This window comes from Anomaloglossus baeobatrachus, chromosome 11 (assembly GCF_048569485.1).
Source record: "Anomaloglossus baeobatrachus isolate aAnoBae1 chromosome 11, aAnoBae1.hap1, whole genome shotgun sequence".
Lineage (NCBI taxonomy): Eukaryota > Metazoa > Chordata > Amphibia > Anura > Aromobatidae > Anomaloglossus > Anomaloglossus baeobatrachus.
In genome coordinates, this window is record NC_134363.1 from 41400683 (window position 1) to 41424028 (window position 23346).

The 23346-nt window shown below is 52.7% G+C and overlaps 1 protein-coding gene across 1 annotated transcript in view; it reads right to left on the minus strand.

The window, feature by feature from the left end:
• Nucleotides 1-23346, minus strand: part of NOSIP (nitric oxide synthase interacting protein) — a 102238-nt gene that overhangs the window by 71223 nt on the left and 7669 nt on the right. The window contains exon 4 of the mRNA XM_075329295.1: nt 18578-18659. Coding sequence (XP_075185410.1) covers nt 18578-18659 — 82 coding nt within the window. The remainder of the gene's footprint in view (nt 1-18577; nt 18660-23346) is intronic.

The window sequence follows — 23346 nt, forward strand, 5'->3', positions numbered from 1 at the left end:
AAAAGCTGTCCCTGGGTGGGTAGAGAAATACCTCATGTTAGAGCTGCAAAGACAGCCCTCCCCTACGGGGAGGCAACTGCCGCCTGCAGGACTCTTCTACCTAGGCTGGCGTCCGCCGAAGCATAGGTATGCACCTGATAATGTTTGGTGAAAGTGTGCAGACTCGACCAGGTAGCTGCCTGGCACACCTGTTGAGCCGTAGCCTGGTGTCGTAATGCCCAGGACGCACCCACGGCTCTGGTTGAGTGGGCCTTCAGCCCTGATGGAACCGGAAGCCCAGCAGAACGGTAGGCTTCAAGAATTGGTTCTTTGATCCATCGAGCCAGGGTGGCTTTTGAAGCCTGCGACCCTTTGCGCTTACCAGCGACAAGGACAAAGAGTGCATCCGAGCGGCGCAGGGGCGCCGTGCGGGAAATGTAGATTCTGAGTGCTCTCACTAGATCTAGCAAATGTAAATCCTTTTCATACCGATGAACTGCATGCGGATAAAAGGAAGGCAAGGAGATATCCTGATTAAGATGAAAAGAGGATACTACCTTGGGGAGAAACTCCTGAATGGGGCGCAGCACTACCTTGTCCTGGTGGAACACCAGGAAGGGAGCCTTAGATGACAGCGCTGCTAGTTCAGACACTCTCCGAAGAGACGTGACCGCTACCAGAAAGGCCACTTTCTGTGAGAGTCGAGAAAGTGAAACATCTCTCAGAGGCTCGAAGGGCGGCTTCTGGAGAGCAACAAGGACCTTGTTTAGATCCCACGGATCTAACGGCCGCCTGTACGGAGGGACGATATGACAAACCCCCTGCAGAAACGTGCGCACCTGAGAAAGTCGTGCTAGTCGCTTCTGAAAAAACACGGATAGTGCCGAGACTTGCCCTTTAAGGGAGCCGAGCGACAAGCCCTTTACCAACCCAGATTGCAGGAAGGAAAGAAGGACAGGTAACGCGAATGGCCAGGGGGATACTCCTTGTGCAGAGCACCAGGATAAGAAAATCTTCCACGTTCTGTGGTAGATCTTAGCAGAAGTGGACTTCCTAGCCTGTCTCATGGTGGCCACGACCCCTTGTGATAATCCTGAAGACCCTAGGATCCAGGACTCAATGGCCACACAGTCAGGTTCAGGGCCGCAGAATTCCGATGGAAAAACGGCCCTTGGGACAGTAAGTCTGGTCGGTCTGGTAGTGCCCACGGTTGGCCGACCGTGAGGTGCCACAGATCCGGGTACCACGACCTCCTCGGCCAGTCTGGGGCGACGAGTATGACGCGGCCGCAATCGGATCTGATCTTGCGTAGCACTCTGGGCAAGAGTGCCAGAGGTGGAAACACATAAGGGAGCCGAAACTGCGACCAATCTTGCACTAAGGCGTCTGCCGCCAGAGCTCTTTGATCGCGAGACCGCGCTATGAAGGTCGGAACCTTGTTGTTGTGCCGAGACGCCATTAGGTCGACGTCCGGCACCCCCCAGCGGCGGCAGATTTCCTGAAACACGTCCGGGTGAAGGGACCATTCCCCTGCGTCCATGCCCTGGCGACTGAGGAAGTCTGCTTCCCAGTTTTCTACGCCCGGGATGTGAACTGCTGATATGGTGGAAGCTCTGTCCTCCACCCACATCAGAATCCGCCGGACTTCCTGGAAGGCTTGCCGACTGCGTGTCCCTCCTTGGTGGTTGATGTATGCCACCGCTGTGGAGTTGTCCGACTGAATTCGGATCTGCTTTCCTTCCAGTCACTGCTGGAAGGCTAGTAGGGCAAGATACACTGCCCTGATTTCCAGAACATTGATCTGAAGGGTGGACTCCTGCTGAGTCCACGTCCCTTGAGCCCTGTGGTGGAGAAAAACTGCTCCCCACCCTGACAGACTCGCGTCTGTCGTGACCACTGCCCAGGATGGGGGTAGGAAGGATCTTCCCTGTGATAATGATGTGGGAAGAAGCCACCATTGTAGAGAGTCCTTGGCCGTCTGGGAAAGGGAGACTTTCCTGTCCAGGGAAGTTGTCTTCCCGTCCCATTGGCGGAGAATGTCCCATTGAAGTGGACGCAGATGAAACTGCGCAAACGGGACTGCCTCCATTGCTGCCACCATCTTCCCTAGGAAGTGCATGAGGCGCCTTAAGGGGTGCGACTGACCATGAAGAAGAGACTGCACCCCTGTCTGTAGTGACCGCTGCTTGTCCAGCGGAAGCTTCACTATCGCTGAGAGAGTATGAAACTCCATGCCAAGGTACGTTAGTGATTGGGTCGGTGACAGATTTGACTTTGAAAAGTTGATGATCCACCCGAAGGTCTGGAGAGTCTCCAGCGCAACATTCAGGCTGTGTTGGCATGCCTCTTGAGAGGGTGCTTTCACAAGTAGATCGTCCAGGTAAGGGATCACCGAATGTCCCTGAGAGTGCAAGACTGCTACTACTGCCGCCATGACCTTGGTGAAAACCCGTGGGGCTGTCGCCAGGCCAAATGGCAGAGCTACGAACTGGAGATGGTCGTCTCCTATCACGAAACGTAGAAAACGTTGGTGCTCTGTAGCAATCGGCACGTGGAGATAAGCATCTTTGATGTCTATTGATGCAAGGAAATCTCCTTGAGACATTGAGGCAATGACGGAGCGGAGGGATTCCATCCGGAACCGCCTGGCGTTCACATGCTTGTTGAGCAGCTTTAGGTCCAGAAAAGGACGGAACGAGCCGTCCTATTTTGGAACCACAAAGAGATTGGAGTAAAAACCTTGCCCCTGTTCCCGCAGAGGGACAGGGAACACCACTCCTTCTGCTCTTAGTGAGCACACCGCCTGCAGAAGGGCATCTGCTCGGTCGGGATGTGGGGAGGTTCTGAAGAACCGAGGCGGAGGACGAGAACTGAACTCTATCCTGTACCCGTGAGACAAAATGTCTGTTACCCACCGGTCTTTGACCTGTGGCAGCCAAATGTCGCAAAAGCGGGAGAGCCTGCCACCGACCGAGGATGCGGAGGGAGGAGGCCGAAAGTCATGAGGCAGCCGCCTTGGAAGCGGTGCCTCCGGTTGCCTTCTTGGGGCGTGAGTGAGCCCGCCAGGAATCTGAGCCCCTTTGCTCCTTCTGAGTCCCTTTGGACGAGGAGAATTGGGTCTTTCCGGAGCCTCGAAAGGACCGAAACCTCGACTGCCACTTCCTCTATTGAGGTTTGCTTGATCTGGGCTGGGGTAAGGAGGAGTCTTTACCCTTGGATTGTTTGATGATTTCAGCCAATTGCTCACCAAACAGTCTGTCTACAGATAGTGGCAAGCTGGTTAAACATTTTTTGGAAGCAGAATCCGCTTTCCATTCCTTTAACCACAAGGCTCTGCGCAAAACCACAGAGTTAGCAGACGCCATTGCGGTACGGCTCGTAGAGTCCAGGACAGCGTTGATAGCGTAAGTCGCAAACGCAGACATTTGCGAGGTTAGGGACGCCACTCGCGGCACTGCTGGACGTATGATGGAGTCCACCTGCGCCAGACCAGCCGAAATAGCTTGGAGTGCCCACACGGCCGCGAATGCTGGAGCAAACGACGCGCCGATAGCTTCATAAACAGACTTTAACCAAAGGTCCATCTGTCTGTCATTGGCATCTTTAAGTGAAGCCCCATCCTCCACTGCAACTATGGATCTAGCCGCAAGCCTGGAGATTGGGGGGTCCACCTTTGGACACTGGGTCCAGCGTTTGACCACGTCAGGGGGAAAGGGATAACGTGTATCCTTAAGACGTTTGGAGAAACGCTTGTCTGGATAAGCATGGTGTTTCTGGACTGATTCTCTGAAGTCAGCGTGGTCCAGAAAAGTACTCAGTTTAGGCTTGGGATACCTGAAATGGAACTTCTCCTGCTGTGCAGCTGCCTCCTCTGCTGAAGGGGCAGGAGGAGAAATATCCAATAGGCTATTGAAGGCCGCTATAAGGTCATTTACCATGGCGTCACCATCAGGAGTATCCAGATTGAGAGCGGTGTCAGGATTAGACTCCTGATCACCCTCCTCTGTGTCATCATGCAGAGACTCTTCTCGCTGAGACCCTGATCCGCTGATGACGTGGAGGGTCTCTCCCAGCGAGCTCGCTTAGGCAGCCTGGGACTGTCATCTGAGTCAGAGCCTTCAGCCTGAGATGCCTGGGACCCCCTTGATGCACGGATTAACTCCAGCTGAGGGGGACCGGGGAACGTTGCCGCAGCAGTGTCCATGGTCTGAGCAACTGGCCTGGCCTGCAAGGTCTCTAGGATCTTTGTCATAGTGACAGACATCTCACCGGGACAGGGTTCACCGGTGACTCTGCCTGGGTCACTACCTCCACAGACTCCGGCTGACGAAGTGGCACAGGGACTGAACATTGCACACAATGGGGGTCTTTGGAACCTGCCGGTAGATCAGCCCCACAAGCAGCACAAGCAGCGTATACAGCCTGTGTCTTGGCACCCTTGCGTTTTGCGGATGACATGTTGTCGTCTCCTTAGAGCAAGATAGGGTATACAACCAAGAAGCGACCTTACAGTGCAATATATATATATATATGGTACAGAGAAAAAAGTACACCAATATAACACTGTGGCACTAGTGGGGCCAGCACTAATGTGCTGCTTACCGCCCGCTTAACGCGGGTGTGTGGTCGCCAGAAATCCCCTGTCTGGGTCTCCCAGAGCCTGTGTCCGTTCTCCAGCCAGACTGCATGTAGGAATGGCTGCCGGCGTCCTATGGAGGGGGGCGGGCCCTGGGCGTGTGCAGACAAAGAGCGGGAAACCTGCGCCCCACTGTGCTCAGTGAGAGGGCTGGAGCATGTAAATAAGACTCCAGCCCTCGGCGCTGACTAATCGTACAGCGTCTCTCCCCTTCCCTGATTGACAGGGAGGGGGCGGGAACGAAGCGGAGCTAGGCCGCAAAAGCCGGGGACTAAATTTATAAGCGACGCCGTCGTAAAAGCACGGTCGTCGCTAAGTCCCCGGCGCACTACAAGTCTCAGCCGCGCCGCCGCTCCAGGGGCGGCCGGCGCGGCAGTCCCCCATACATAAAGTCACTCAGAGTGACTGTAACCCCAGCGCGCAGCGCTACAGTCCCCGGCGCACTAGCACACCCAGCAAGTCTGGAATGTGCACGGCCGTCCAAACGGGGACACAGAGTACCTGAATGTTGCAGGGCCTTGTCCCTGAATGGTACCCAGCTCCATATCCAGCAGGTTCTATGGGTCTGTGGATGGAGCCCGGCCTCAGGGCTTGGAGGCCGGTAAGATCCCACTTCCTCAGAGCCCCTCAGGGGGATGGGGAAGGAAAACAGCATGTGGGCTCCAGCCTCCGTACCCGCAATGGGTACCTCAACCTTAACAAACACCTCCAATGGAAATGGGGTGAGAAGGGAGCATGCTGGGGGCCCTATATGGGCCCTCTTTTCTTCCATCCGAAATAGTCAGCAGCTACTGCTGACTAAACAGTGGAGCTATGCGTGGATGTGAGCCTCCTTCGCACAAAGCTTGAAAACTGAGCTGCCAGTGATCCCACTGGGGGTGTATAGCCAGAAGGGGAGGGGCCTTACACTTTTGAGTGTAATGCTTTGTGTGGCCTCCGGAGGCAGTGCTATACACCCAATCGTCTGGGTCTCCCAATGGAGCGCCGAAGAAACGGCATGTGGCTCCAGCCTCTGTACCCGCAATATGTACCTCAACCTTAACAGCACCGCCGACGTAGTGGGGTGAGAAGGGAGCATGCCGGGGGCCCTGTGGGGGCCCTCTTTTCTTCCATCCGATAAAATCAGCAGCTGCTGCTGACTAAAATGGGAATGCATGAGTGGATGTGTGCCTCCTTCAACACAAAGCATAAAACTGAGGAGCCCGTGATGCACGGGAGGGTGTATAGGCAGAGGGGAGGGGTTACACTTTTCAGTGTAATACTTTGTGTGGCCTCCGGAGGCAGAAGCTATACACCCAATTGTCTGGGTCTCCCAATGGAGCGACAAAGAAAAAGAGAATTTTGTTACTTACCGTAAATTCTTTTTCTTATAGTTCCGTCATGGGAGACCCAGACCATGGGTGTATAGCTACTGCCTCCGGAGGACACACAAAGTTACTACACTCAAAACGTGTAGCTCCTCCCTCCTAGCATATACACCCCCTGCTAGCCAGACCTAGCCAGTTTAGTGCAAAAGCTGAAGGAGGACATCCACCCACAAGAAGAGACAGAGGAAAATCCGGAAGAACCGGGATCTCTGTCTACAACAATAACAGCCGGTGAAGACACACGGAACAAGAAACCTGCCAACAGGCAATAGGGAGGGTGCTGGGTCTCCCATGACGGAACTATAAGAAAAAGAATTTACGCTAAGTAACAAAATTCTCTTTTTCTTTATCGTTCCTATGGGAGACCCAGACCATGGGACGTCCTAAAGCAGTCCATGGGTGGGAATAAACAGACAACTGAGAAGCAGGAAAACCCAACTTCACAAATGGGCGACAGACGCCTGAAAGATGCGTCAGCCCAAGCCCGCGTCTGCCAAGGCAAGAGCATGCCTTGGATAGAGCTTCGAAAAAGTACGCAGACTAATTCGAGCTGCAGTCTGACAGACCTACTGAGCCGTAGCCTGGTGCTTGAAAGCCCAAAAGGCACGGACCGGTCTGATCAAATGTGCTCTGATCCCCGGCGGGGAAGGCACTTGAGTACCTTGTAGGCCTCGGAAATGGCCGACCTAAGCCAACGAACCAGGGTCGGCTTAGATACCAAGACCGCTACGCTGACTAGCAGTCAGTACCAGAGAGAGAGGTGCACCGCCTAATAACGGCGGTGCGAGACACATAGATCCGGGGCGCCCGCACCAGATCCAGGAGATGCAACGCTTCCTCAAAGCGATGCACAGGAGCCGGACAAAAGGAAGGCAGGAAAATTGCCCCGGATAAGGTGGAAGCAGTAACCACCTTAGGGAAAAAAGTCCGGAGTCGGACGGAGACCACCTTGTCTTGATGCAAAAGACGAAAAACAAAAAACCTCAATTTCAATTAATATTAAACTTTTATTGATATATTTTAAAATTTAGACACCCATTAATAGTGAACACACAAAGGGCGTAGATGATGAAGGGGAGGAGCTAAATATATGGGGTCCCTATAGCACCCTATGGGACCTTGCTCCTACCTACCAACGGAGGGTATGACGCCGTAACTGTTTTGGGCGCCCCCGTTCCACGTCGGCTCACCCTCTAGTTGCCCTAGATAGTTAGTGAATTAAAATAATAATTACACTACGGATGGCCATACAATAGTACTAGAATGTATTAAGTACAAATGTACTATGTACATAGAATGTATTAAGTACAAATGTACTATGGACTAATTTTTCTGCAGAAGCCTGCCTATACTGGGGCTTAATATTTGTGGTTTTTTTTTTTTTTTTTTTTTTTTTTTTTTTTTGTCCTGGTTTTCCTGATAGGAAGCTGTTATCTATCACAGTGTGATTATATGAGCACTTTGTTGTACCATGTACTAATTTGTACTGGATCATGTACTATGGACTAATTTTTCTGCAGAAGCCTACCTATATTGGGGCTTAATTTTTGATTTTTTTTGTCCTGGTTTTCCTGATAGGAAGCTGTTATCTATCAGACAGTGTGATTACATGAGCACTTTGTACTTAATACATTCTAGTACTATTGTATGGCCATCCGTAGTGTAATTATTATTTTAATTCACTAACTATCTAGGGCAACTAGAGGGTGAGCCGACGTGGAACGGGGGCGCCCAAAACAGTTACGGCGTCATACCCTCCGTTGGTAGGTAGGAGCAAGGTCCCATAGGGTGCTATAGGGACCCCATATATTTAGCTCCTCCCCTTCATCATCTACGCCCTTTGTGTGTTCACTATTAATGGGTGTCTAAATTTTAAAATATATCAATAAAAGTTTAATATTAATTGAAATTGAGGTTTTTTGTTTTTCGTATATTGAACTCAATTGGTCCTATTGTATATGGTTTTTTCTTGATGCAAAAGACCAAAGAAGGGGGTGACTCAGAGAGTGCAGCCAGAACTCCCTGGCGGGAAATTATAGCCACTAGAAAGACTACTTTCTGTGAAAGATAAAACAAAGAAACCTCCCTAAGAGGCGCAGAGGGGGGTTTCCGGGAACCGGGAGGACCGGATGAAGGTCCCAGGGTTCCATAGGCCGCCGGAAAGGCGGAATGATGTGAGACGCGCCCTTAAAGGAGCGCACCGGAGCCAGCCGGACGATACGCCGCTGGCACATACTGACAGAGCCGAGACCTGTCCGTTATTGAGGGATAGTCCTAGCTGTAGACCGGACTGTGGAAGGGACAGGAGGGTCGGCAAGGCTAAAAAGGTCTAAGGACACCTTGGAGCTCGAGTCATAGCGGAGATGACTTCAGGAAGGATACCAGAAGTCGCCAAGATCCAGGACTCAATAGCTACGCCGTCAATCTGAGAATCCAGAATTCTGACGGAAAAAACGGACCTTTGAGAAAAGGTCTGGACGGTCCGGAAGATGCCATGGCAACCCAACGGACAGAAGGAGCAGGTCAGGATACCAAGCCTGCCTGGGGCAGTCTGGAGTAAGAGAATGACCCGACGGCCCCCTCTTTTTTTTTTTTTTTTTTTTTGTTTACTGATCTTGCGCAGGACTCTGGGCAAGAGGTAGAGGCGAAGCTGGATCAAACATGAACCAGTGTGTCTACTGCAAAACCTGAGGATTGTGGACCACGGTTGGACAGCTGAAATAGTCTGCCTCGTAGTTTTGACATCTAGGATGTGGGCTGCGGATACGGTGGACTAGGAGTCCCTTGTCCACTGAAGAATGTTGAGGCGCCAAGATTGCCAGGCGGCTGAGTGTCCCGCCCTGGAAGTTGACGTAGGAAAACGCTGTCACGTTATCCGACTGAACTCGAATGTGCCTAGCCGCCAACAGATGGTGAAGGCTTAGACAGCTAGAATACAGCTCTGATTTCCAGCCCATTGATCTAGAGGGCTGATTCGGACAGAGTCCAAGCGCCCTGCGCTCCGCGGTGGAGATATACTGCTCCCAAGGCGGAAAGACCAGCACCCTGGTGAGGATCACCCGGGACGGGGCCAGGAAGGAGCGTCCCTGAGACAGAGTGGCCGAAACCACCACTGCAAACAAGCCCCCGGTCAGTGGCAAAGCCACCACACCGTGGAAGGAGGGAGTTCGCGTGTACAGCAGAAAACATCCAGTCTCAGAGGACGCAGGCGGGCAAGGAATCGCTTCCATTGACGCCACCGTCTGACCAGCACCTGTATTTGGTGTCTGATAGAACGACGTCGACCGCCAGCGGAGGGACTACTGATCGACTAAGAGCGGCTTCACAAGAGCCGACAGAGTCTCGAATCGCGTCCCTGAGAACCTCTGGTTCGAAGTCAGAGTGGACTTGAACAGAATGACAAGCCACCCGAATAGGTTAGAGTGGCAAGAGTAAGCGAAGTACACTGCTAAGAGTCTGCACTGGATGAAGCCCTGAGAAGAAGGCCGTCCAGGGCAACCGATCACTGCCAATCCCTAGGGGTGCAGGACCCTAATCACAGCAGCCCCATGAGAATACTCGATGGGCCGTGGCTAACCCCGAGGGAAGAGCCACGAATTGGACCACTCTGATGGCAAAACGTAGTCAACGCTGGTGTGAACCTGCGATTGACCCCTGCAGAAAGGCATCTCTGATGCCGATAGCTGCTAGGGAATCTCCTTGGGTTCTTGATTGGTCCGGTGAAAAAAAAAAAACCACACGGAACAAGACTGAGACTCCATGTGAAAACGCCACACCTGACTATGCTTGAAAAGCTAGAGATCCAGGCCGGAAGGCACCGCCCTGTTCGGGGACTGGAAATAGATTTAAACAAAAATCTCAGAACCGTTCCCAGTCGGGAACCGGTACAATTACTCCATTGGCCTGCAAGAAATGCACGGCCTGTGAGAAGCCTTGGAGCCGGGAGGAGGTGACAGAAAAAATCTGTTTGGCGGGTGGACAGAATTCCATCCTGTAGCCATGGGAGATATAATCCCGCCCCCACTGAACGGAGACGTGTTAGAACCATACGTTGCCAAGTGGAGAGAGCCTGCCACCGACCAGGAGGAGGTTGGCGGCTAGATAGCTCGGAGGAAGCTGACTAAGTGGCAGCATCTCCTGCGGTCTTCTAAAGACGCAGCTTCAAGCCAATTGGTTCTATGAATCTAGGCCGAGCTAGAGGACGATCAGATGGAGGAACGGAAACCACCGAAACCTCAACTGATTCCTGCCCTGGACAGGTTCCCTGGTTTAGGTTTGTGGCAAGGAAGAACTCTCCTCGCCGAGAGCTTCCTAAATTTCATCTAGTTGGTTCCGAAGAGACTGGTCCCACCAAAGGGGAGCCCAGTAAGGAACCTCTATAGAGGCATCTGCCTTCCATTTCCGAAGCCACAGGAGCCTGCGGATAGCGAGGAAAGTAGCCAAGACCACCGCCGTTCGGTGTCCAGCATGGCAGACTTGGCAGAGGATGAAAAGACTGAAGTCTGGAAGGTCAGGCAACCGTCTTGGGCATAGAGTCCCTGTGAGGGAATGCATCTCCTCTGAGGAGCCATCAGCCACTGACATAACGGTCCGGGCTGAGCCACCTGAGGTGAATGAGCCCACCTCTTGACCACCATTGGTGGACAGGGAAACACAGTCCTCAGAATCACGCTTCATGGGAAGCGACTGTCAGAGCGGACCCTGGGCTGGTCACAGGGGCCTGAAAACTGGAGTGGTTTAAGGAACACACGTTGTGTTCACCTAGATAAGGTAACTCCGGCGGATTGAGGTACAGTATAAAATTAATGTACCGTGGGATCCTTATAGAGGTGCCGTCAGCAACTGATACAACTATCCGGGCTGAAAGTCTAGACACCAGAGTGGCCACCCTTGGCGAATGAGTACACTCCTTGACCACCTCTGATGGGAGGGGGAGACAGGCAGCAGAACCCCGCTGTGGGATCTGCAGGACAGGCTGCGGGCTTGGACGCAGCGGGCTGAAAACTGGAGTGGTTAAGGAACACACTCCTCGTCTTGTTAAAGGTATACTGATGCCTTTTGCCAGCGGGGAATACTCCCCTGATACAGGCGGATGGAGGTCCAATACAAGTATAATGGACGCAATCCAATCATTCGCATCCGCGTCACCTACGGACGGATCAAAGTACCTAAAGCAGCGTCCGAGCCCCTGATAGAGACATCCTCCTCGTCCAGAGAGTCAGCTCGTATCGGAGCTGCGGGACGGGGAGGACAGGGGACCCTGCGTCTCCCTGTCAGGAGGACGGGGTCTGTGAGCTTTGTTGAGCAAGCAGAAAACGCCCTGAGAAGGGGGCTGCATGCTCAGCAGATGCCGGGACAGCCGACCCCGGAGCAGCTGGAGGGACCATGAATGAGCCTCCAAGCTGAGGGGCCACAGTGGTTATGAGCTCGCCGTACGAGCCTACCAGCAGTGGATAATAAAAACAGCCTGCAGCCTCGCTCTGTGAGACCTGCTGCAGAGGTGGGGGGCTCTGTCTAGAATGTCTAGAATACTCAAGACAGGGGTTCAGCCTGGGGCGACTCCAGGCAGAGGCACCACCACATAAGACCATTACAGTATGGGCCGGTTCAGGCAATATAAGCTTACATGCAGAACATGTAGTGTACAGCCCTGGAGCTTTGCTCCTAGTGAGACATGCTGCTGAGGAGGAGGTTCTAAAATAAAGAATTAACTCCTTCAGAATGCCCTGATAGTGTATAAAAAGTGCACAACCAGAGGTTGTGACTTATCAGGCCGCTATTGTGAGTGCCCCCCCGGTTCCAAGCCTGGACCCCCAGATCCACTCCCTCTGCACTGCAGAGCAGCCAGCGCCGATCAGCGTACTAAGAACGCTGAGAAAATGGCGCTAGAGCGAGGGGGGAGGGCGGGGGTTAACCCAGGAGCGGGAATCGGAGGGCTAAGAAGATGTACAGGGGAGGGAATCATCTCCCCAACAAGGAGTGTCCTCCCCTGTGCAGAGCGGCGGTTGGGCGGCGCTGCAGCGTCCCCCTGCATGACTGACATGCAGGGGAACGAAACGAAAGTAGGCCGCGGCTGAAGCCGGGGCCTAGAGTTATGCATGCGGCCGAAAATCAGGCATCATCGGCGCGGTACACAGTAAAAATCTTGGAACCGGCCGGAAACACAGTAAAAGCAGCATTATCAAAATCAATCACTGTCCCCCCAATAAAGTGCCCCACATTGCAGAAGGACCCTCTGAATAACGTCTCTATACTTAGCTTTGAGACGCAGGGTCCAGTCCCTGGTGGGGTGGGGGTCCAGTGCTCCGTCCAGCAGGGTCCTGCCAAAGGGCTGCGGATGGAGGCCGGTCTCCTGCAAGGCAGTGAGAACCGTGTTGGCTCTAACTTCAAGCCAGAGCCCCTAAGGGATGGTGAAGGAGCGCGGCATGAAGGGCTCTTGCCCTGAATCAACCTTAACAGCACCGCCGCCAGGGGGGTGTGAAGGGACATGCCGGGGGTCCAGTGGACCCGCTTTTCTTCCAAATCTGTAGAAAAAATGAAAAAAGGATGCATGTGTGTGTGTGTGATCCTCCTGACACAAAGCATGAAACTGGCTAGGTCTGGCTAGCAGGGGGTGTATATGCTAGGAGGGAGGAGCTACACGTTTTGAGTGTAGTAACTTTGTGTGTCCTCCGGAGGCAGTAGCTATACACCCATGGTCTGGGTCTCCCATAGGAACGATAAAGAAATATCCATTTCTTTCTCTAGCACTTCTTGTCCAGATGTTCCTATTGCTTTGACAAAACACCATTGAATTCCTTATGATTAGCGAAAAACCTGGTGGCTCACTTGGCTCTTTTGAAGGAAAAAGACTGCTCTGCTGGAGAGGTGTCTTCAACGTTAACATTCAGGGACTAATTGACTGCCAGGATTAGGCTGTCCACCATGTCCTTTAGCTTGAAATCCTGTTTGGAATCCAGATCAGAATGGGACTCTGGGTCAGACTCGAGAGTTACACTAGGCTCTGGAGAAGGGGAATGAGATAGGAACGTTCCAGAGGGACCAGGATAAGATCTGGAAGAGGAACTGGATCAGATCCTTTTCTGGATTCTCTTGAGGGGCCTGTCTCTATGGGTTTAGACTCGGCCTGGGGACTGGTCAGGGAACCTGTTAGGAAGGCGATCCAGAACGGAGACTAGCAACGGACTGAGACACGGCCCACACTGGAGGGGTAGATGTTATCTCCTCACGGGGACGCTGGTGATGAAGATGGTGACTCCTGAGAGAGAGGGGTGGAAAGTCAAACCAAAATTAAGCAGGGAAGGAGGGCAAGCCCAAAAAAAAAGCACATGGAAAGAAGGGAATTTTGTTTACTTACCGTAAATTCCTTTTCTTCTAGCTCTAATTGGGAGACCCAGACAATTGGGTGTATAGGCTATGCCTCCGGAGGCCGCACAAAGTATTACACTCAAAAGTGTTAAGCCCCTCCCCTTCTGCCTATACACCCCCGTGCTCCCACGGGCTCCTCAGTTTTGGTGCAAAAGCAAGAAGGAGGAAAAAGAATTATAAACTGGTTTAAAGTAACTTCAATCCGAAGGAATATCGGAGAACTGAAACCATTCAACATGAACAACATGTGTACACAAAAAAACAGGGGCGGGTGCTGGGTCTCCCAATTAGAGCTAGAAGAAAAGGAATTTACGGTAAGTAAACAAAATTCCCTTCTTCTTTGTCGCTCTATTGGGAGACCCAGACAATTGGGACGTCCAAAAGCAGTCCCTGGGTGGGTAAAATAATACCTCGTAAAAGAGCCGTAAAACGGCCTCTTCCTACAGGTGGGCAACCGCCGCCTGAAGGACTCGTCTACCTAGGCTGACATCCGCCGAAGCATAGGTATGCACCTGATAGTGCTTCGTGAAAGTGTGCAGGCTCGACCAGGTAGCCGCCTGACACACCTGCTGAGCCGTAGCCTGGTGCCTCAAAGCCCAGGACGCGCCCACGGCTCTGGTAGAATGGGCCTTCAGCCCTGAGGGAACCGGAAGCCCAGCCGAACGGTAAGCTTCGATAATTGGCTCCTTGATCCACCGAGCCAGGGTTGATTTGGAAGCCTGTGACCCTTTACGCTGGCCAGCGACAAGGACAAAGAGTGCATCCGAGCGGCGCAGGGGCGCCGTACGAGAAATGTAGAGTCTGAGTGCTCTCACCAGATCTAACAAGTGCAAATCCTTTTCACATTGGTGAACTGGATGAGGACAAAAAGAAGGTAAGGAGATATCCTGATTGAGATGAAAGGGGGATACCACCTTAGGGAGAAATTCCGGAACCGGACGCAGAACCACCTTGTCCTGGTGAAACACCAGGAAAGGGGCTTTGCATGACAGCGCTGCTAGCTCAGACACTCTCCGAAGTGAAGTGACTGCTACTAGAAAAACCACTTTCTGCGAAAGGCGTGAGAGAGAAATATCCCTCATTGGCTCGAATGGTGGTTTCTGAAGGACCGTCAGCACCCTGTTCAGATCCCAGGGTTCTAACGGCCGCTTGTAAGGAGGGACGATGTGACAAACCCCCTGTAGGAACGTGCGTACCTGTGGAAGTCTGGCTAGGCGCTTCTGGAAAAACACAGAGAGCGCCGAGACTTGTCCCTTAAGGGAGCTGAGCGACAAACCCTTTTCCAGTCCAGATTGAAGGAAGGACAGAAAAGTGGGCAAAGCAAAAGGCCAGGGAGAAATACCCTGAGCAGAGCACCACGACAGGAAAATTTTCCACGTCCTGTGGTAGATCTTGGCGGACGTTGGTTTCCTAGCTTGTCTCATAGTGGCAATGACGTCTTGAGATAACCCTGAAGACGCTAGGATCCAGGACTCAATGGCCACACAGTCAGGTTGAGGGCCGCAGAATTCAGATGGAAAAACGGCCCTTGAGATAGCAAGTCTGGTCGGTCTGGTAGTGCCCACGGTTGGCCGACCGTGAGATGCCACAGATCCGGGTACCACGACCGCCTCGGCCAGTCTGGAGCGACGAGGATGACGCGGCGGCAGTCGGCCCTGATCTTGCGTAACACTCTGGGCAACAGTGCCAGCGGAGGAAATACATAAGGGAGCTGAAACTGCGACCAATCCTGAACTAAGGCGTCTGCCGCCAGAGCTCTGGGATCTTGAGACCGTGCCATGAACGCTGGTACCTTGTTGTTGTGCCGGGACGCCATGAGATCGACGTCCGGCACCCCCCAGCGGCAACAGATCTCCTGAAACACGTCCGGGTGAAGGGACCATTCCCCTGCGTCCATGCCCTGGCGACTGAGATAATCTGCTTCCCAGTTTTCCACGCCTGGAATGTGAACTGCGGAGATGGTGGAGGCCGTGGCTTCCACCCACAGTAGAATCCGCCGGACTTCCTGGAAGGCTTGCCGACTGCGTGTGCCGCCTTGGTGGTTGATGTATGCCACCGCTGTGGAATTGTCTGACTGAATTCTGATCTGCTTGCCTTCCAGCCACTGCTGAAACGCTTTCAGGGCAAGATACACTGCCCGTATTTCCAGAACATTGATCTGAAGCGAGGACTCTTGCTGGGTCCACGTACCCTGAGCCCTGTGGTGGAGAAAAACCGCTCCCCACCCTGACAGACTCGCGTCCGTCGTGACCACCTCCCAGGATGGGGGTAGGAAGGATTTCCCTTTCGATAATGAAGTGGGAAGAAGCCACCACCGAAGGGAAGCTTTGGTCGCCTGCGAGAGGGAGACGTTCCTGTCGAGGGACGTCGGCTTCCTGTCCCATTTGCGAAGGATGTCCCATTGAAGAGGACGCAGGTGAAACTGCGCGAAAGGAACTGCCTCCATTGCTGCCACCATCTTCCCCAGGAAGTGCATGAGGCGTCTCAAGGTGTCCTCCTTCGCACAAAGCAAAAAACTGAGGAGCCCGTGGGAGCACGGGGGTGTATAGGCAGAAGGGGAGGGGCTTAACACTTTTGAGTGTAATACTTTGTGCGGCCTCCGGAGGCATAGCCTATACACCCAATTGTCTGGGTCTCCCAATAGAGCGACAAAGAAAAAATTGTGCGATAAAAGAGAGAGGAAAGGGGTGAGGCCTAAGAGCGCAAAACAGGTTGCAGAGAAGCTGGTACCTAGATTTAAGCTAATGCCAACGGGGAGAACTGGAGCGTCCTAGTGGTGTCAGCGCATGCCGAAAAGACAACTCACAAGGAAGTGAGAGCTCCCATTGCCCAAAGAAGGGCCAGAACTTGGACAGGAGTGGGGGGGATGTAAGTGGGTTGAAAGTGTAATCCGCTGAATGTTCCCAAGTAGAAATTCCGCCGCGCTTATCACCAATGCAAGATGGAAATATTAATCCAAGTCTTTATTGTAGGCACGTATACAGGTCAACGCATTTCAGGGGTCTCTGCCCCCTTCTTGAGGACAGTATAGTAATGACAAGGATAATATATATACTAAATTTTCGTCTAAGATTCCTGCGGGGCTGCAGCTGTCTCCATCCATGATTATGCGAATGTAGGTGTTGTGACTCATTCACAACCCCTTAAGGTGAGTGCACCTTAATTATCGAGATCTCTTTTTTTTTTATCTGGTAAGACCCTATGCTCCTTTTTCTCCACAGTCTTTGATACCTGTTCAAGTAGAAATTTCGGCAGAAACCTGCTAGTCCACAACCTGTGGGAAGAGAAGAGAACCTGAAACTCCCTGACGATGAAATCCGGCTCCTCTTTACAGGCACTATTGAAGGTCATCGGAAACCTCTGGAAATGCATCCTGTTATCGTGGACCGTCTCACTCCAGGCACCGTCTTGCTGCAGTGGAAATTCGGGACGGAAAGAGATAAGGGGAAAGATTGTCCATCTGGGTCACCTAAACGCTCTTCATGCATTAGGGTCCTGCTGTGCAGGCCAGAGGGTACGATGTGATGGGTTTCACACTGTTCTCTCGGTCTCTAGGTGGGATAACGGAGTGAGTGATTACAACGCTTCCCTCACAAGCAGAATGGTCTGAACACAGACCCGTGACGGGTTCCTACTGACACTATGGTCTGAACACAGACCCGTGACGGGTTCCTACTGACACTATGGTCTGAACACAGACCCGTGACGGGTTACTACTGACACTATGGTCTGAACATAGACCCGTGACGGGTTCCTACTGACACTATGGTCTGAACATAGACCCGTGACGGCTTCCTACTGACACTATGGTCTGAACACAGACCCGTGACGACTTCCTACTGACACTATGGTCTGAACGCAGATCCGTGATGGCTTCCTACTGACACTATGGTCTGAAACACAAACCCGTGATGGCTTCCTACTGACACTATGGTCTGAACGCAGATCCGTGACTGCTTCCTACTGACACTATGGTCTGAACACAGACCCGTGATGGCTTCCTACTGACACTATGGTCTGAACACAGACCTATGATGGCTTCCTACTGACACTATGGTCTGAACACAGACCCGTGATGGCTTCCTACTGACACTATGGTCTGAACACAGACCTATGATGGCTTCCTACTGACACTATGGTCTGAACACAGACCCGTGATGGCTTCCTACTGACACTATGGTCTGAACACAGACCCGTGATGGCTTCCTACTGACACTATGGTCTGAACACAGACCTGTGATGGCTTCCTACTGACACTATGGTCTGAACACAGACCCGTGACCGCTTCCTACTGACACTATGGTCTGAAACACAGGCCCATGACAGCTTCCTACTGACACTATGGTCTGAAACACAGGCCCGTGATGGCTTCCTACTGACACTATGGTCTGAACACAGACCCGTGATGGCTTCCTACTGACACTATGGTCTGAACACAGACCCGTGATGGCTTCCTACTAACACTATGGTCTGAACACAGAACCGTGATGGCTTCCTACTGACACTATGGTCTGAACACAGACCCGTGACCGCTTCCTACTGACACTATGGTCTGAAAAACAGGCCCATGACAGCTTCCTACTGACACTATGGTCTAAAACACAGGCCCATGACAGCTTCCTACTGACACTATGGTCTGAAACACAGACCCGTGACGGCTTCCTACTGACACTATGGTCTGAACAACACAGCCCTGAATCGGCTTCCTACTGACACTATGGTCTGAACAGACCTGTGACGGCTTCCTACTGACACTATGGTCTGAAACGACCCGTGACGGCTTCCTACTGACACTATGGTCTGAACACAGACCTCTAAAGACTTCCTACTGACACTATGGTCTGAACACAGACCCGTGACGGCTTCCTACTGACACTAAGCTAAGACTGATCATCTCCATGCCAGTCTGTGTGTGTACCCTGCTGGGGAGGAACAAACTTTTTTTTGCATAGCATCAGCTTCCTACTGGCAGCAGTGTACATCCAGTGTACATCCATGGTCCCCTGTGTGTGTTTTATCCAAGGATAAAAAAGAGGCAATACAAACCCCCTTTTACTTGTCCCATATTTGTTTTTGTTTACTGTACATATGATGGCATAAGGCAGATATGTTAGAATGTTGATTATCCTGTGGATTTACAGCAGAATTTTACAATTCAGAGTTATTTCAGCTACAAATGTCACTTTATCACCATTTTTTTCCTATCACGTCTGTATTCTATTTTTACCTTCATCTGACGAGCAATTTCCCTTTTCTGATGCAGGATGTACTCCAAAATTGCTTCTTTCTCATAAATAAATCCATCTGGCCTGAAAGAAAAAAGAAGGGAATTTTGTTTACTTACCGTAAATTCCTTTTCTTCTAGCTCCTATTGGGAGACCCAGACAATTGGGTGTATAGCTTCTGCCTCCGGAGGCCACACAAAGTATTACACTTTAAAAAGTGTAACCCCTCCCCTCTGCCTATACACCCCCCCGTGCATCACGGGCTCCTCAGTTTTGGTGCAAAAGCAGGAAGGAGGAAACTTATAAATTGGTCTAAGGTAAATTCAATCCGAAGGATGTTCGGAGAACTGAAAACCATGAACCAAAAGAACAATTCAACATGAACAACATGTGTACACAAAAGAACAAACAGCCCGAAGGGAACAGGGGCGGGTGCTGGGTCTCCCAATAAAAGCTAGAAGAAAAGGAATTTACGGTAAGTAAACAAAATTCCCTTCTTCTTTGTCGCTCCATTGGGAGACCCAGACAATTGGGACGTCCAAAAGCAGTCCCTGGGTGGGTAAAAGAATACCCCAATAAAAAGGGCCGACAACGGCCCTCCTCTTACAGGTGGGCAACCGCCGCCTGAAGGACCTGCCTACCTAGACTGGCATCCGCCGAAGCATAGGTATGCACTTGATAGTGTTTCGTGAAAGTGTGCAGACTAGACCAGGTAGCTGCCTGACACACCTGCTGAGCCGTCGCCCGGTGCCGCAATGCCCAGGACGCACCCACGGCTCTGGTAGAATGGGCTTTCAGCCCTGAAGGAATCGGAAGCCCAGAAGAACGGTAGGCTTCAAAAATCGGTTCCTTGATCCACCGAGCCAAGGTTGACTTGGAAGCATACGACCCCTTACGCTGGCCAGCGATAAGGACAAAGAGCGCATCAGAACGACGCAGTGGCGCCGTGCGAGACACGTAGATCCGGAGTGCTCTCACTAGATCTAACAAATGCAAATCTTTTTCACATTGGTGAATTGGATGAGGGCAAAATGAAGGTAAGGAGATATCCTGATTGAGATGAAAAGGGGACACCACCTTGGGGAGAAAGTCCGGGACAGGACGCAGAACCACCTTATCTTGGTGAAATACCAGGAAGGGGGCTTTGCATGACAGCGCTGCAAGCTCTGACACTCTTCGGAGTGACGTAACTGCCACTAGAAATGCCACCTTCTGCGAAAGACGTGATAGAGAGACATCCCGCAGCGGCTCAAAAGGTGGTTTCTGAAGAGCCCGTAGAACCCTGTTAAGATCCCAGGGTTCCAGCGGCCGCTTGTAAGGTGGGACTATGTGGCAAACTCCCTGAAGGAACGTGCGGACCTGCGGAAGCCTGGCTAGACGCTTTTGAAAAAACACGGAAAGCGCCGATACTTGTCCCTTGAGAGAGCCGAGAGACAAACCCTTGTCCATTCCGGATTGAAGGAAGGAAAGAAACGTGGGTAAGGCAAACGGCCAGGGGGTAAACCCTGATCAGCGCACCAGGATAAGAAGATCCTCCAAGCCCTGTGATAGATCTTGGCTGACGTTGGTTTCCTGGCCTGTCTCATAGTGGCAATGACCTCTTGAGATAACCCTGAGGACGCTAGGAGCCAGGACTCAATGGCCACACAGTCAGGTTGAGGGCCGCAGAATTCAGATGGAAAAATGGCCCTTGAGACAGCAAGTCTGGTCGGTCTGGGAGCGCCCACGGTTGACCCACCGTGAGGTGCCACTGGTCCGGGTACCACGACCTCCTCGGCCAGTCTGGAGCGGCGAGGATGGCGCGGCGGCAGTCGGACCTGATCTTGCGCAACACTCTGGGCAGCATTGCCAGAGGAGGGAATACATAAGGCAGTCGAAACTGCGACCAATCCTGAACTAAGGCGTCCGCCGCCAGAGCTCTGTGATCCTGAGACCGTGCCATGAATGCCGGGACTTTGTTGTTGTGCCGAGACGCCATGAGATCGACGTCCGGCGTTCCCCAGCGGCAACAGATCTCTTGAAACACGTCCGGGTGAAGAGACCATTCCCCTGCGTCCATGCCCTGGCGACTGAGAAAGTCTGCTTCCCAGTTTTCTACGCCCGGGATGTGAACCGCGGAGATGGTGGAGGCTGTGGCCTCCGACCACAGCAGAATCCGCCGAACTTCTTGGAAGGCTTGACGACTGCGAGTGCCGCCCTGGTGGTTGATGTACGCGACCGCCGTGGCGTTGTCCGACTGTATGCGGAGCTGCCTGCCCTCCAGCCACCGATGGAACGCTTTTAGGGCTAGATACACTGCCCTTATCTCCAGAACATTGATCTGAAGGGAGGACTCCGTCGGAGTCCAGGTTCCCTGAGCCTTGTGGTGGAGAAAAACCGCTCCCCACCCTGACAGACTCGCGTCCGTCGTGACCACAGCCCAGGATGGAGGCAGGAAAGATTTTCCCTTCGACAGAGAAGTGGGAAGAAGCCACCACTGAAGAGAGGCTTTGGCTGCCCGAGAAAGAGAGACGTTCTTGTCTAAGGACGTCGACCTCTTGTCCCATTTGCGGAGAATGTCCCATTGGAGTGGACGCAGATGAAACTGCGCAAAGGGAACTGCCTCCATTGCTGCCACCATCTTCCCCAGGAAGTGCATGAGGCGCCTCAAGGGGTGTGACTGGGCCCGAAGGAGAGATTGCACCCCTGTTTGCAGCGAACGCTGTTTGTCCAGCGGTAGCTTGACTATCGCTGAGAGAGTATGAAACTCCATCCCGAGGTAAGTCAGTGATTGGGTCGGAGTCAATTTTGACTTTGGGAAATTGATGATCCACCCGAACCTCTGGAGAGTCTCCAGAGCCACGGTCAGACTGTGTTGACATGCCACCCGGGAGGGTGCCTTGACTAGGAGATCGTCTAAGTACGGGATCACCGAGTGGCCCTGAGAGTGTAGGACTGCCACAACGGATGCCATGACCTTGGTGAAGACCCGTGGTGCTGTCGCCAGGCCGAAAGGCAGTGCCACAAACTGAAGGTGTTCGTCCCCGATGGCAAAACGCAGGAAGCGTTGATGCTCTGGGGCGATCGGCACATGGAGATAGGCATCCCTGATGTCGATTGATACTAGGAAGTCTCCTCGGGACATCGAAGCGATGACAGAGCGGAGGGATTCCATGCGAAACCGCCTGGTTCTCACATGTCTGTTGAAAAAACGAGTCGGAGGACGAGAGCTGAACTCTATCCTGTAACCGTGAGACAGAATGTCTCTCACCCATCGGTCTTGGACATGTGGCCACCAGGCGTCGCAAAAGCGGGAGAGCCTGCCACCGACCGAGGATGCGGTTTGGGGAGGCCGAAAGTCATGAGGAGGCCGCCTTGGAGACGGTGCCTCCGGCGGTCTTTGGAGGACGTGACTTAGACCGCCATGCAGAAGAGTTTCTCTGGCTCTTCTGTGGCCTGTTGGACGAGGAGGATTGGGATCTGGCTGAGGGCCGAAAGGACCGAAACCTCGCTTGAATTTTTCGTTGCTGAGGTCTCTTTGGTTTGGGCTGGGGTAAGGACGAGTCCTTTCCCTTGGATTGCTTAATAATTTCATCCAATTGTTCGCCAAACAATCGGTCGCCAGAAAAAGGCAAACCGGTCAAGAACTTCTTGGAAGCAGAGTCTGCCTTCCATTCGCGTAGCCACATGGCCCTGCGGACTGCCACCGAATTGGCGGATGCTACCGCTGTACGGCTAGCCGAGTCCAGGACAGCATTCATGGTGTAGGATGAAAATACCGACGCCTGAGAAGTCAAAGACGCTACTTGCGGAGCCGAGGTACGGGTGACCGCATTAATCTCAGACAGACAAGCTGAGATAGCCTGGAGTGCCCACACTGCTGCAAAGGCTGGGGCAAAGGACGCGCCTATGGCTTCATAGATGGATTTCATTAGGAGCTCTATCTGCCTGTCAGTGGCATCCTTGAGCGTTGAACCGTCAGCCACTGCCACTACGGATCTAGCCGCCAGTCTAGAGACTGGAGGATCCACCTTGGGACATTGAGCCCAACCCTTAACTACGTCAGAGGGGAAGGGGTAACGTGTGTCATTAAGGCGTTTAGTAAAGCGCTTGTCCGGGAAAGCTCTGGACAGCATCTCTGAAGTTCGAGTGATCGAAGAAAACACTCAGAGTACGTTTGGGAAACCTAAACTGGTGCTTCTCCTGCTGTGCGGCCGACTCCTCTATAGGTGGAGTTGGGGGAGAAAGATCTAGCACCTGATTGATGGACGCTATAAGGTCATTTACTATGGCGTCCCCTTCAGGTGTATCAAGATTGAGAGCAACGTCAGGGTCAGAGTCCTGGGCTGCGACCTCCGCCTCATCCTCTAGAGAGTCCTCAAGCTGAGACCCCGAACAGCGTGATGAAGTCGGGGAAGATTCTAATCGAGCCCGCTTAGCCAGTCTGGGACTGCGGTCCGTGCCGGAGTCCTCCACGTAATAACTAGAGGCCACCCCAGGCGCACGCTTCGTCGCAGACCGAGAGGGGCCTGGGGGCGATCCCGCAGTGCCCGGGGCCTGTGTAAGGGCCGGTCTGGACTGCAAGGCTTCTAGTATCTTAGCAGACCATTTGTCCATAGACTGAGCCATGGATTGTGACAGTGACTAAGAGAGTTTCTCAGCTAAAACTGCAAACTCTGTCCCTGCCGCCTGGACAGGGGAAGCCGGCGGTTCTACCTGGGCCGAGGGTCCCACCAGTGCCCCAGGCTCCGGCTGAGCGAGTGCCACAGGGCCCGAGCATTGCTCACAGTGA